General features: G+C 34.5%; 1 protein-coding gene across 1 annotated transcript in view; it reads left to right on the plus strand.

The window, feature by feature from the left end:
• The window catches only part of LOC139121675 (von Willebrand factor D and EGF domain-containing protein-like), a 56,665-nt gene extending 46,582 nt beyond the window's left edge, over positions 1–10,083 (plus strand). The window contains exons 11-16 of the mRNA XM_070686759.1: positions 5,458–5,938; positions 6,803–7,180; positions 7,627–7,893; positions 8,254–8,368; positions 9,058–9,241; positions 9,594–10,083. Coding sequence (XP_070542860.1) covers positions 5,458–5,938; positions 6,803–7,180; positions 7,627–7,893; positions 8,254–8,368; positions 9,058–9,241; positions 9,594–9,696 — 1,528 coding nt within the window. The 3' untranslated portion in view covers positions 9,697–10,083. The remainder of the gene's footprint in view (positions 1–5,457; positions 5,939–6,802; positions 7,181–7,626; positions 7,894–8,253; positions 8,369–9,057; positions 9,242–9,593) is intronic.
• Positions 10,084–13,181: the final 3,098 nt, after the last annotated feature.

A 13,181-nucleotide genomic window follows, 5' to 3' on the forward strand; every position in this document is an offset into this window, starting at 1 on the left:
TTGGAAAGGGAATTTATTCTTCTTTAAGATGACATATTGTACTATGCAATATCTTCGACAGTTTTTTGTGATATATGACAAAAACTTACCCATATCCCAAAATTTAACATTTAAATTACAGTAAATCTCAATTCCACCAATTGTTTAGCTTGGCATAATAAAAAATGCAATGCTTTGAATGAAATCTGTTTTATTTGATACAGGGACATGTCAGAAATATGAAATAGACTTTTAATAAAAACAATATTTGGACTCTACAGTTGAAACAGTCATATTTGAAGGGTACCGAAAATTCACAGTGTTGCAGATTTGCATGCATTTTTGTAAAATCTGACTTCTTATAAGCCATCTGCTGAGCTTGATTTTGAATATAACCTCACTTGTTAGGTACCATTAGAAAAATAATTAACTAATATTCAAAATGACATATAGTAACATGCAATATCTAGTATAGTTTTTATGAAATATGACCAAAACTTACCCCGTTCCCCAAAGTTTACATTGAAAATTGCAGTCAAAGCTAAAATTTAAATTCTCAATTTTTTTAGCAAGACACAAAAAGTCTGGCCGTTTTTGCGATTAAATCTATTTTATTTGGTATAGGGACATGTCAGAAATATGAAATAGACTTTTAACAGTAAAATTTTTGGGAGTCTACAGCTGCAACAGTCATATTTTGAAGGGTACCGCAAAACCACCGTGTTGCAGATTTGCGTGCATTTTGGTTAAACTTGTCTTCATATAGGTCATCTGCTGAGCTTAATTTTGAATATAACCTCACTTGTTAGGTATCATTAGAAAGACAACTTACTGATCTTTAGAATGACATATTAAAACATGCAATATCTTGTATATAATTCATGATATATGACCAAAACTTACCCCGTACGAAAAAGTTCACATTGAAAATTGCAGTCATAGCTAAAATCATATTCTACAAATTTTTTAGCTAGACATAAAAAAATCTGGCCGTTTTTGCTATTATATCTGTTTTATTCGGTACAGGGACATGTCAGAAATATGAAATAGACTTTTAACAGAAAAAATATGGGACTCTACAGCTGTAACAGTCATATTTTGAAGGGTACCGCAAATCACAGTGTTGCAGATTTGCATGCATTTTTGTTAAAGCTGTCTTCCTTTAAATCATCTGCTGAGCTTGTTTTTGAATATAACCTCACTTGTCAGGTGCCATTATAAAGATGATTTACTTATCTTCAAAATGATATATTGTAACATGCAATATCTAGTATAGTATTCATGAAATATGACCAAAACTTACCCCATACCCCAAAGTTTACATTGAAAATTGCAGTCATAGCTAAAATGAAATTCTACCATTATTTTACCTTGACATATAAAATGTATTTCATTCGGTAATGGGGCATGTCAGAAATATAAAATAGACTTTTAACAGAAAAAAAATCGGAATTCTGTAATTGTAACAGTCAGATTTTGAAGGGTACAGCAAAATCTCAGTATTCCTGACTTGCGTGCATTTTTGTTGAATCTATCTTCATATAAGTCATCTGCTGAGCTTTTTATAGAATATAATGTAAGTTGTTAGGTATCATTAGTAAGATAATTTACTAGTCTTTAAAATGACATATTTTAGCATGCAATATCTTGTACAGTTTTTATGAAATATGACCAAAACTTACCCCATACCCCAAAGTTGACATCGAAAACTACTGTCATAGCTAATGTCAAATTCTACCAATTTTTTACGGAGACATCAACAATTGGGCAATTTTTTGTATGAAATCTGTTTTATTTTGAACTTGGCCATATCAGAAATACAAAATGAACTTTTAACAGAAAAAATATTTGGATTGTATAGTTGTAACAGCCATATTTTGAAGGAAAATGCAAAATCGCAGTACCACAGACTGGAACTTTTTTGTTAAATTCTTCTTCTTGTAAGTCATCTGCTGAGCTTATTTTGTAACACAACCTGGCTTGTGAGGTATCATTAGTAGGGCAATTTATTCTTCTTTAAGATGACATATTGTAATATGCAATGTCCTTCATAGTTTTTCTGAAATATGGTCAAACTTTACCCCATACCCCAAAAGTTCAAATCGCAAATTACGGCTTATCTTAAATTCTACCATTTTTTGCTACACATAATACAAAAGGCAATTCTTGTATGAAATCTGATTTATTTGTTACAAAAGTATGTCACAAGTATAAAATTAACTTTTAACGGAAATGATACAATTTAGTAGCCATTTGGATCATTTTGGAGGGGAACCAATATATTGCAACTGTATGTGTTTCGGCAAATTTGCCCTGATACCTGGGTACCCTTCCAAATATGATCCAAAAGGCTATCAAATCATATTATATACCTGTTAAAAGTTAATTTCATATTTGTGACATACTTTTTTAACAAAAACACAGATTTCATAGATTGCATACAAGCATTGCCCTTTACAAAGTTAACAAATTGTAAAAATGGTAGAGTTTTATATTTGCAGTAATTTGCTGTGTAAACCTTGGGATATGGGGTAAGCTTTGGTCCTATTTCATAAAATCTAAACAAGATATTGCATATTACAATATGTCATTGTGCAAACTAGTAAATTACCTTTCTATTGATACCTAACAAGCCAGGTTATGTCAAAAATGAAGTTCAGCAGATGACTTATAAGAAGACAGATTTAACAGAAAAGCATGCGAGTTGGCATACTGTGATTTTGCGATACCCTTAAAAATATGACTGTTACAGCTGTAGAGTCCCAATATTTTTTCTGTTAAAAGTGTATTTTATATTTCTGACATGTTCCTGTACCAAATAAAACAGATTCAATAGCAAAAACGGACATATTTTTTATGTCTTGGTTAAAAACTGGTAGAATTTGATTTTAGCTATGACTGCAATTTTCAATGTAAACTTTGGGGTATGGGGTAGGTTTTGGTCATATATCATGAATACTATACAAGATATTGCGTGTAACAATATGTCATTTTAAAGATTAGTAAATTATCTTTCTAATGATACCTAACAAATGAGGTTATATTCAAACATAAGCTCAGCAGATGACCTATATGAAGACAAGTTTAACAAAAATGCACGCAAATCTGCAACACTGCGGTTTTGCAGTACCCTTCAAAATATGACTGTTACAGCTGTAGAGTACTAATATTCTTTCTGTTAAAAGTCTATTTCATATTTCTGACATGTCCCTGTACCAAATAAAACAGATTTAATCGCAAAAACGGCCAGATTTTTTGTGTCTAGCTAAAAAATTTGTAGAATTTGATTTTAGCTTTGACTGCAATTTTCAATGTGAACTTTGGGGTATGGGGTAAGCTTTGGTCCTATTTCATAAAAACTATACTGGATATTGCATGTTACAATATGTCATTTTAAAGATTAGTAAATTATCTTTCTAATGATACCTAACAAGTGAGGTTATATTCAAAAACAAGCTAAGCAGATGACCTATATGAAGACAAATTTAACAAAAATGAACGCATATCTGCAACACTGTGGTTTTGCGGTACCCTTCAAAATATGACTGTTACAGCTGTAGAGTCCCAATATTTTTTCTGTTAAAAGTCTATTTCATATTTCTGACATGTCCCTGTGTAAAATAAAACAGATTTCATTCAAAGCATTGCATTTTTTATGCCAAGCCGAAAACATTTGTAGAATTTGAGATTTACTGTAATTTAAATGTTAAATTTTGGGATATGGGGTAAGTTTTGGTCATATATCACAAAAACCTGTAGAAGATATTGCACAGTACTATATGACATTTTAAAGAGGAATGAATTCCCTTTCTAATGATACCAAACAAGTGAGGTTATTTTAAAAATAAGCTCAGCACATGACTTACAAGAAGACAGATTTGACGAAAATGCATTTGGGTTGGAAAATGGTGATTTTGCGGTACCCTTCAAAACATGACCATAACAGCTATTGCATCCCTATATTTTTTCTGTTAAAATTCCATTTCGTATTCTAGGGATCCCAAGGCTTCTGAAAAATACAGGTTTGTTATCCTGTGGGGGTGCACGTAGACCCCTCTAGCCCACGAACTATATGTTCAATGCTTTACAGTATTTTGTATGCAATCTTTCATCTGTTTGTCGTGTTTTACACGTTCTTGTTTCAGACTTTCATTCATTGTAAGCCTTTATCTTCTTACATTTCTATCAAGTGTACAGGTGTACATGTATGATCGTAGACAAGGTCTTTTGTGTATGACCAGTTTTGTCGTGTGAAAAGAGAGCTCTAGACTGCAGTATTGTCTTTTTGTTAAACATGTAATCAACGCAGAGGTATTAGAATACTCTTGTTTCACTACAAAGTGAAACGCACATATGCATGATCCGTAATTTTTGACGGACCTTGTACAAGAAAATAACAAGAACTTCAATCGAACCGTCACTCAACGAAATTCAAAATACTTGTAGGGTATTCTGCTACAGGTAATATCCGCGTTTCTGAAAGCAAATCATCTTTGTGGCCGCAATTTGATATCATAGCCAGAACGGCAGCAACTTTGTTTCTTTAATTCGTTTACTGTAAAGTTGCAGATGTAATTCGGGAATACTCAATACTGATGATGCATATCCATGATGGCCGCCCGGTAGCTGACTTGTTATGTTTGCACGCTAAAAGCTATAACTCTTGAATACTAAAGTGATTTGAATCTAAATTCAAAAAAAAGAAGCAAAAAGAACAAAATCATATATTCTCAAGGTCTTTTGTTTTGCTATAACCGAAGTGAACATATCTAATTTGTCAAAAATATGAAAACAGGTTTATATTATGAAAATCGAAAACTTAGAGGCATTGATGCAAAAACTATGATATGTGGTACAATATCCCAAGCTATCTAATTAATTAACATAATTTTCCATATTTGTATGCACAGCTTTCAGAATATTTTCTCATTTTTCTTGGCGGTAACACATGGAAACCTTCTGCTCTGTCGTCGCCTGTGTGGTTTTGAAATTTACTGCATAGGTTCCTTGGGTATAACGTATCGAGATTTAAAATGATAGACAAAGTGTCGTCTGTAACTACTTTTGTCTGAAGCTTTTTTCTCAGTCAAAACAGTTTATCTTCAAAATAGTTCATAATAGCTTTAGATCTCAGTCTTTAAGTGCCTCCGGGATGAAGCCGACAAAAAGGTTGTTTTCAACGATGATTAAATGTCAATGTGTAAATTAAATGGCCTATTTTCTCATATCCCTTTGAAACAATTTATAAAAGGTTGTCCTATAGATTCCTATAAATGACATAACGCGGACTATTTCAATTGATTATGAAGATGGAATTTATGTATATAACATCGTGTCATCGTCTCTAAAACCTGCCGTTTAGAGCTTTGAAACTTAAAATATATCATTGACGCAACCTTTAAGGTACTTTCTCTCTTTCAATTTCCCCTTCTACCACCTATGTATCCTGTAAATTTCTATCTGTCTCTACTTCTACAGGCTGCCAAAAGGAACAAGTCTTTTCTACACGGATCATTTTAAACCTTCACAGTACACAATGAGGGGTTTCTATCCGATGTGTCAGTGTTTACCAGAAGAAGCAGATAAACCTTCGGCGGGAAGTACAATTTACTGTCAAGAGTCATTCGCTGCACCCATGCTAAAGATACTCGGTAACAATGGCGTCCCAAAGTATGAGACACAATGTAACGACCTAAGAAAAAAACGTGGTGGGCAGGACGCCCTCTATAGTGACGAAGATGAGTATGATCCATATGCATACGAAATTCACGATGATGACTTCACATTCAATCCAGACAACTTCACATGGCCGACACCTTCTGGTATCACTCAGGATGACGCAAGAGCGAAATGTACAGAAGCTATTTACCAATCTAATGTAGCAGCACGGTGCCAAGAAATCGACGAAGCACGTGAGGCGACAGATGTAGCATTAGAAGATTGTTTATTTGATATTCTGGTAAGGTACTTTCTCCCTCCTCATGTTTGTATATAGCCATACAATTTACGTGGAAAACACACACGGTAACACAAGGAAGTGACAATTGCGCATAGGTTTGCTTGGAATAAGATGAGGCATGGAAAATTGATTTAACCGATCCTTTTTAAAATAATGACCATCTCAGTCAGGAATTTCGTACGCATACGAGTCATACATCTCAGAGGATGCTTTCGACATCTCCTAATTTCTCAAAAGAATGATAACAATGAGAGTCCCTCCAGAAAGGGTCATTGAATACAATGATATGACTGCGGTCAAGATTGAAACAAATTAGCGATGTGATGCACTTCCCTGTTGTAAAATATAGAACGTAATGAAGGAAAAAAGAAAATAAAATGTTTAAGGATGGACGTGAACTATATAAAAGGTAACACGATAAGTAACATTGTTGCATTTTCTCTTGGCGTTTAAACGAGGTCAAATGATACATGACACCTCGATTCCTACCCAACTAAACGGCACTTGAGAAAATCACTTGGGAAGGGCTTATTTAAGAAGTTTCAAAGTCAAAAAATAATTCACCGTCCTAGTTTTTCGCGAATTGAACATTTTATTATTCTTATGTTATATTCGGCCAGTTTTAATTTCAAATATCGGTGAATGTTAGGTAATTTCTTTCCCTGGTACCAGGCTTTGCACGGTTATACCTGATTTGTGTTCTTGATTTGGTAGGAGTATGGTTGAAAATTTCACTGATGATATTTTGAGCAAAAGTTTAAGTCTTTTACTGTCGAGGCGCATACTACGCATTCTGGCAAATACTCACATTCAGTGAATCCAGAACTCCTGTATAATGGCTCACCATCAGTTTCCTTTTTGTAGCTCATGGATGACTTAAAGGTTGTCGATATCGCTCGTTCAACAGTGGAAAGTGTCTGTTTGTCTACGCTTACCAAAAACACAAGTTTGTGGGAAACTAATGAAGAAGGCGAGCTAGCGCCTCCAGCGTCCATAATAAACGCTGTGTGTCCAAATAACTGCAATGGTAATGGTAACTGTACAATGAACGGTACGTGTGTCTGCAAGGAAGGGTACACTGCTGTAGACTGTGGTATTGAGATTGGTAAACCACCGGACGTAGAGTATATTCGTAGTGGCAGTCTATGTGATACCAGAAAAAGACCATGTGAAAGAGTGACAGTGGCCGCCATTGGACTACTCAACGCAGACTCGTTGACTTGTCATATTCATGATCTCAAGGTGAGGTAACATATAGACTGTCACTTTTTGAAAATCACAGTGTTTACATTCATCAGCATAATTATTCATCCAGTCATTCATTAATACACTTGAAGATACACGTCTTGGAAATGCATCGATCTCATGCTTGAGCACTGCCTGCTCAGATTGATGCCGTACAAGCAAGTCTCTCTTGTCCTGATATTGTGGATATAATAGAGTTATACGTCACATATGTTTTGAATTATAAATTGAGAAATACTAAGCATGCCACGATAGTGTCCCTTGAATAAACCAAGCTAGACATAAACGACTTGAAAACTTTAGTTGTCAGGAAGAATCTTGCAATTTGTTTCATTTCAAGTAGCACGGATTTAGAGGATCGACGGTCTTTTACAAGTGTAATTACAGTTGAAAACACAGTTAACCACGAAACAAAGAATTTAACGGAGTCCTTGTCTTTACAGTATGACTCTGCAAGTAATTCTTGGGTGGAGAGCGGAACCGTGGTTCAAAGTGCTGCACAATTCGCGAGTGCTTACTCTGCCTATTGTTTTCTGCCCCTGCCTCGAGTTCGTAGACAAGTCAGGTCACTCGATGAAGTCGGCCAATCAGTGCAAGCTCAACGGATATCGCTTAGCAACGACGGTGTCACCGAAAGTAAACCACTATTTGTGATGACGTATGACTCCTTATGTCTTAATTGCTCTGATTCCGGCACTTGTGTATTAAAGGTAAGATTTTGATAAGTGCAGTCAATTGCTTTTTGATCCTTTGGATTGTCAGCTGTGGCAGTACAATGCATTTTTACGTTTTGATTTCGTAATGTTCCCGATTGCGATCTTCATTGAGTATAGAAAGAAAGATTAGTTGGAATGCTGCTCGCTCAGAGCAGAAACCAGCGCTTAATAGAATCCATAACGGTTATGAGAGAACGAGTTCATTGAGTAAATTTAATGACTGGATGTCAGATTGTCCTAATAGCTTTTTTTTAAAAGGTAGAGCGATGGAAACAAAAACTTCAGTATATAATCGATTATATTATCGACTACATTCTCTAAGATTCAATGGATATCTTTTTTGCATTCCTTCAGGATGACGCATGTTTGATAAGTGGGAAATGTTACGCTGCGAATGAAACCAGTCCCTTCGACCAGTGCCTGCAGTGTCAGCTTGACGTGGCAAATGATGAGTGGACTGTCATCACAGGTGATACAATGTAGCTATCATTATTCACCATTTTACTTCCCTGTATAGCTCCACGATCGCAATTTTCAAATATTACTAAATTTTATAAGTCTCTTTCCTCTCTGATCTTACACCGTTAGGCTTTTATTTTTAGAGAAAATAATTTGAATGTTTTAATGATTAAGGTAAAGCAATGTCCTAAATTCAATTATCCAATATTTTTATTGTTCCTTGTCTTAACGCCATTTCGTTGAAAATAGGGTGCTTTGTTGTAGTCATGAAAGAAGTCATCACTATTTTAGTTAAAGGTAGTATGCACCTTGAAATTGAAGCTTGAAATCGAAGCTCAAAATTTCCTCAATAAAACTCTCAATCAGTCTATTACCATTGAAATCAAGAATACATATAAGGGGTCACCGTGCAAAGTTTGGTATCAGAGAAACCATTAGCCTGACATGTGTTTACTGGTATTTGAAGTTCGAAATGGCTGTCATCCTTGTGTTAATTCTACGGAGAAAAATAAAATGTTAACCTTCTCAAAAAAGCTAAGCCTGTGAAAACTGCTCACTCCGAGAGCTTTAAAATGAGCCACAACAAGAGGTAGATCAGAAATGAATTGTAAGAATTTTAGTCAGAATATTTGTTCCTGAGGCACGTTGTACATAAAACCGACCGACACCAATTACATTCTTTCCTTGTTTCTATTCCAGAGGGAGCTTGCGCAGAATCAACCAGCATGCCAAGTGTCAGTGACCATAGTACAACAACTCTACACTGGATGCAACCAATTGAATATTCAAATGACTGGATGATTCCTACAGTTGTGACTGTCTCTATTTGTGTTTTCATCTTGGCCGTTGTCGTCATCACTACAAGTGTCTACTGGTACAAAAAGTAAGACAACAAATCTGTTGATCATTGCCTCCCCCTTTTCCCGCATGGAATTTTAAAAATCTTTCAACTACGCTTCAGTCTTAAGTTGATGTATTTTGTCAAAGCAGACCTTGACTACTTTGAAATCAGTCAGTCATGACTGTTTGTATTAGATAATGCACACGGCGACCTCAATAGAAAGTGTGTTTAGCAGAGGAAGAGCAATCGCATATATATATATATATATATATATATATATATATATATATATATATATATATATATATTATATATATATATATATATATATATATATTGTCAAAGTTTATAGCTACCCAGTAATGTCTGCTTCAATGTAATCTTGTTTTTACAGAAAAGAACGCCTAAGCAGTAAAATTGATGCAGTGTCATTCCAACAGTCTCCACAACATCCCGTGCCTCAGAAGCCTTATACGGCCTGGGCTGAGCCGAAGTAAAATCTGTTGTAACGATTTCTTGGACAGTTTGAATAACACGACAGACCGTTACCGTCCACAGACAATGCGATCTATGATACCGTGAATGACAGATTTTTTGAGCTAATGTATAATATTTTTATATGTCACAGCCAATTTTTGTTGTGACAAATATGATACTACCAGTTTACAATCTTTACCAGCAATTGCAGATTTGTAACGTTAATTATGAAGGTAAGATACAGACAGTCGGCTTTGCCAGAAAGATGGCGTCATATTATTTCTTCAATATTCAAACATCTATAAAACACATTATACAGTACAATACATACATACATACATACATACATACATACATACATACATACATACATACATACATGCATGCGTGCATGCATGCATGCATGCATGCATGCATGCATGCATGCATGCATACATACATACATACATACATACATACATACATACATACATACATACATACATACATACATACATACATACATACATACATACATACATACATACATACATACATACATACATACATACATACATACATACATACATACATACATACATACATACATACATACATACATACATACATACATACAACATACGTACGTACGTACGTACGTACGTACGTACGTACGTACGTACATACATACATACATACATACATACATACATACATACATACATACATACATACATACATACATACATACATACATACATACATACATACATACATACATACATACATACATACATACATACATACATACATACATACATACATACATACATACATACATACATACATACATACAGAGAGGGACAAACAGAGAGAGACAGACAGAAACACAGACAGAGAGAGAGAATAAACGCAGGCTTTCAAATTCAAAGACATTAAAATTATTTACATCTACTCCATTGATGATAGTCCAATCCGTTAATGTTACCCTTGTAAATATTTACCACTTCATTTTGTCTACCGTTTCATTATGCTTGATTTTTGTAAGATTATCTTTCATTTGTTGTACGTAACTAACGACATTTTGACCAATTTCTAATATTGGAATTTTGGATTTTTGTATCCACAAGACATTGTAACAGCACTAGATTTGAGTGTAAAATATCAACCTTTCATTATTTTTTTTCTGTAGAAGTGGCTGATGTGATTTAAGTATTAATTATAAGAATAAAATACATGAAATAACGTTGAGATTAATATGATGCACTCTATGTCATAAAAATAGGGTTGCGCGGACATAATATAATTGCCGACAAAACTTTTGTTACTGATTGCGGCTGATTCTAATTTATTTGAGCCAGCCCTTTCTCTAAAGATTTCACTATATTTAAAGATGACGTGGTAAACAAAATGGTAGACCTAGAAAAGTAAGTGAGTACCACAGGAAACGCATCAATACTCTACTTAAAACCATAAAAACGACGCGGTGGTAGCGTTTGGAAGTAATTTTAAGTGATGGAAACCCTACGAAATGATGAGAGAGTGGTCTGCAAAACAATTTAACTATATGCTGACAAGCCACAACTGCATTGACCTACTGCACAACCAGTTTGTTTACACTGGGCATTTATACGTGCATGCAGATTGTATACACTAGTTTACTACGAGAACGGTTGAACGGCATGAGAAGAAAAGTTATCAACAAATGATTGAAATGTATCAAGAAATAAATCTTTTGAATCTTTGAGCGAATTTCAAGCAATTTGTGACGAATAGAGGCTCAGCACTAAACACAAGTCAAAAGTACACCCATTTTAAAGGTAGAATACCCCTGGGGGGAGTTATTTGGATACCAAAACTTTACAATTCCTTTCTGATCTATCACGTGTGGGACTTATTTTAAAGCTCTGTAAGTAAGGAAAAATTTCGCTGTCTTAGTTTTTCGAAAATCGAATATTTTATTTTCTCCAATAGAGTTAACTCAGGGCCGGATGGCGGCCATTTTGAATTTGAAATATCGGTAAATGTTATGTAATTTTTTTCTCTAGTTCAATAATTTTCGCGGTGATCCCTGATTTTATTCTAGTTGGAAAGTCTTATATATTTCCCCATCGAATTACGACACAAGTGTGATCAAAAGTTTTTCACTTTCAATCAGTCTATCAGGCTGTGCTGGCTCTTAGCGCTGTGAAAACATATAAATTCAGAGAGAGAACAAAATTGGTGTGCGATGCTTACAAGAATAATCTTAACCGGCCTAGCACTTCTTCCGAACAGACAGTGATTGCACTGTGATATCAACCAATCTCAGATTTTGTACCGATACACTGTAACAAGGAAATGATATTTATCACAATGATAGTTCGTCATTTGATGTTAAGCGATGGACAGCATCAGAAAACCATACGACTGAACGAGGTAAGAGGACCTCAATAATTTATACATACATACATACATACATACATACATACATACATACATACATACATACATACATACATACATACATACATACATACATACATACATACATACATACATACATACATACATACATACATACATACATACATACATACATACATACATGCATGCATGCATGCATACATGCATACATGCATACATGCATACGCACGTAAAGAGAGTGACAGACAGACAGAGACAGACAGAAACACAGACAGAGAGAGAATAAACACAGGCTTTCAAATTTAAAGAAATTAAAATTATTTACATCTACTCCATTGATGATAGTCCAATCCATTAATGTTACCCTTGTAAATATTTACAACTTCATTTTGTCTACCGTTTCATTACGATTGATTTTTGTAAGATTATCTTTCATTTGTTGTACGTAACTAACGACATTTTGACCAATTTCTAATATTGGAATTTTGGATTTTTGTATCCACAAGACATTGTAACAGCACTAGATTTGAGTGTAAAATATCAACCTTTCATTATTTTTTTCTGTAGAAGTGGCTGATGTGATTTAAGTATTAATTATAAGAATAAAATACATGAAATAACGTTGAGATTAATATGATGCACTCTATGTCATAAAAAATAGGGTTGCGCAGACATAATATAATTGCCGACAAAAGTTTTGTTACTGATTGCGGCTGATTCTAATTTATTTGAGCCAGCCCTTTCTCTAAAGATTTCACTATATTTAAAGATGACGTGGTAAACAAAATGGTAGACCTAGAAAAGTAAGTGAGTACCACAGGAAACGCATCAATACTCTACTTAACACCTTAAAAACGACGCGGTGGTAGCTTGTGGAAGTAATTTTAAGTGATGGAAACCCTACGAAATAATGAGAGAGTGGTCTGCAAAAAAATTCAACTAAACATAATGCTGACAAGCCACAACTGCCTTGACCTACTAGACAACCAGTTTGTTCACACTTGGCATTTAAACGTGCATGCAGATTGTATACACTGGTTTACGACGAGAACTATTGAACGGCATGAGAAGAAAAGTTATCTACAAATGATTGAAATGTATCAAGAAATAAATCTTTTGA

Source organism: Ptychodera flava, chromosome 2 (assembly GCF_041260155.1).
Source record: "Ptychodera flava strain L36383 chromosome 2, AS_Pfla_20210202, whole genome shotgun sequence".
Lineage (NCBI taxonomy): Eukaryota > Metazoa > Hemichordata > Enteropneusta > Ptychoderidae > Ptychodera > Ptychodera flava.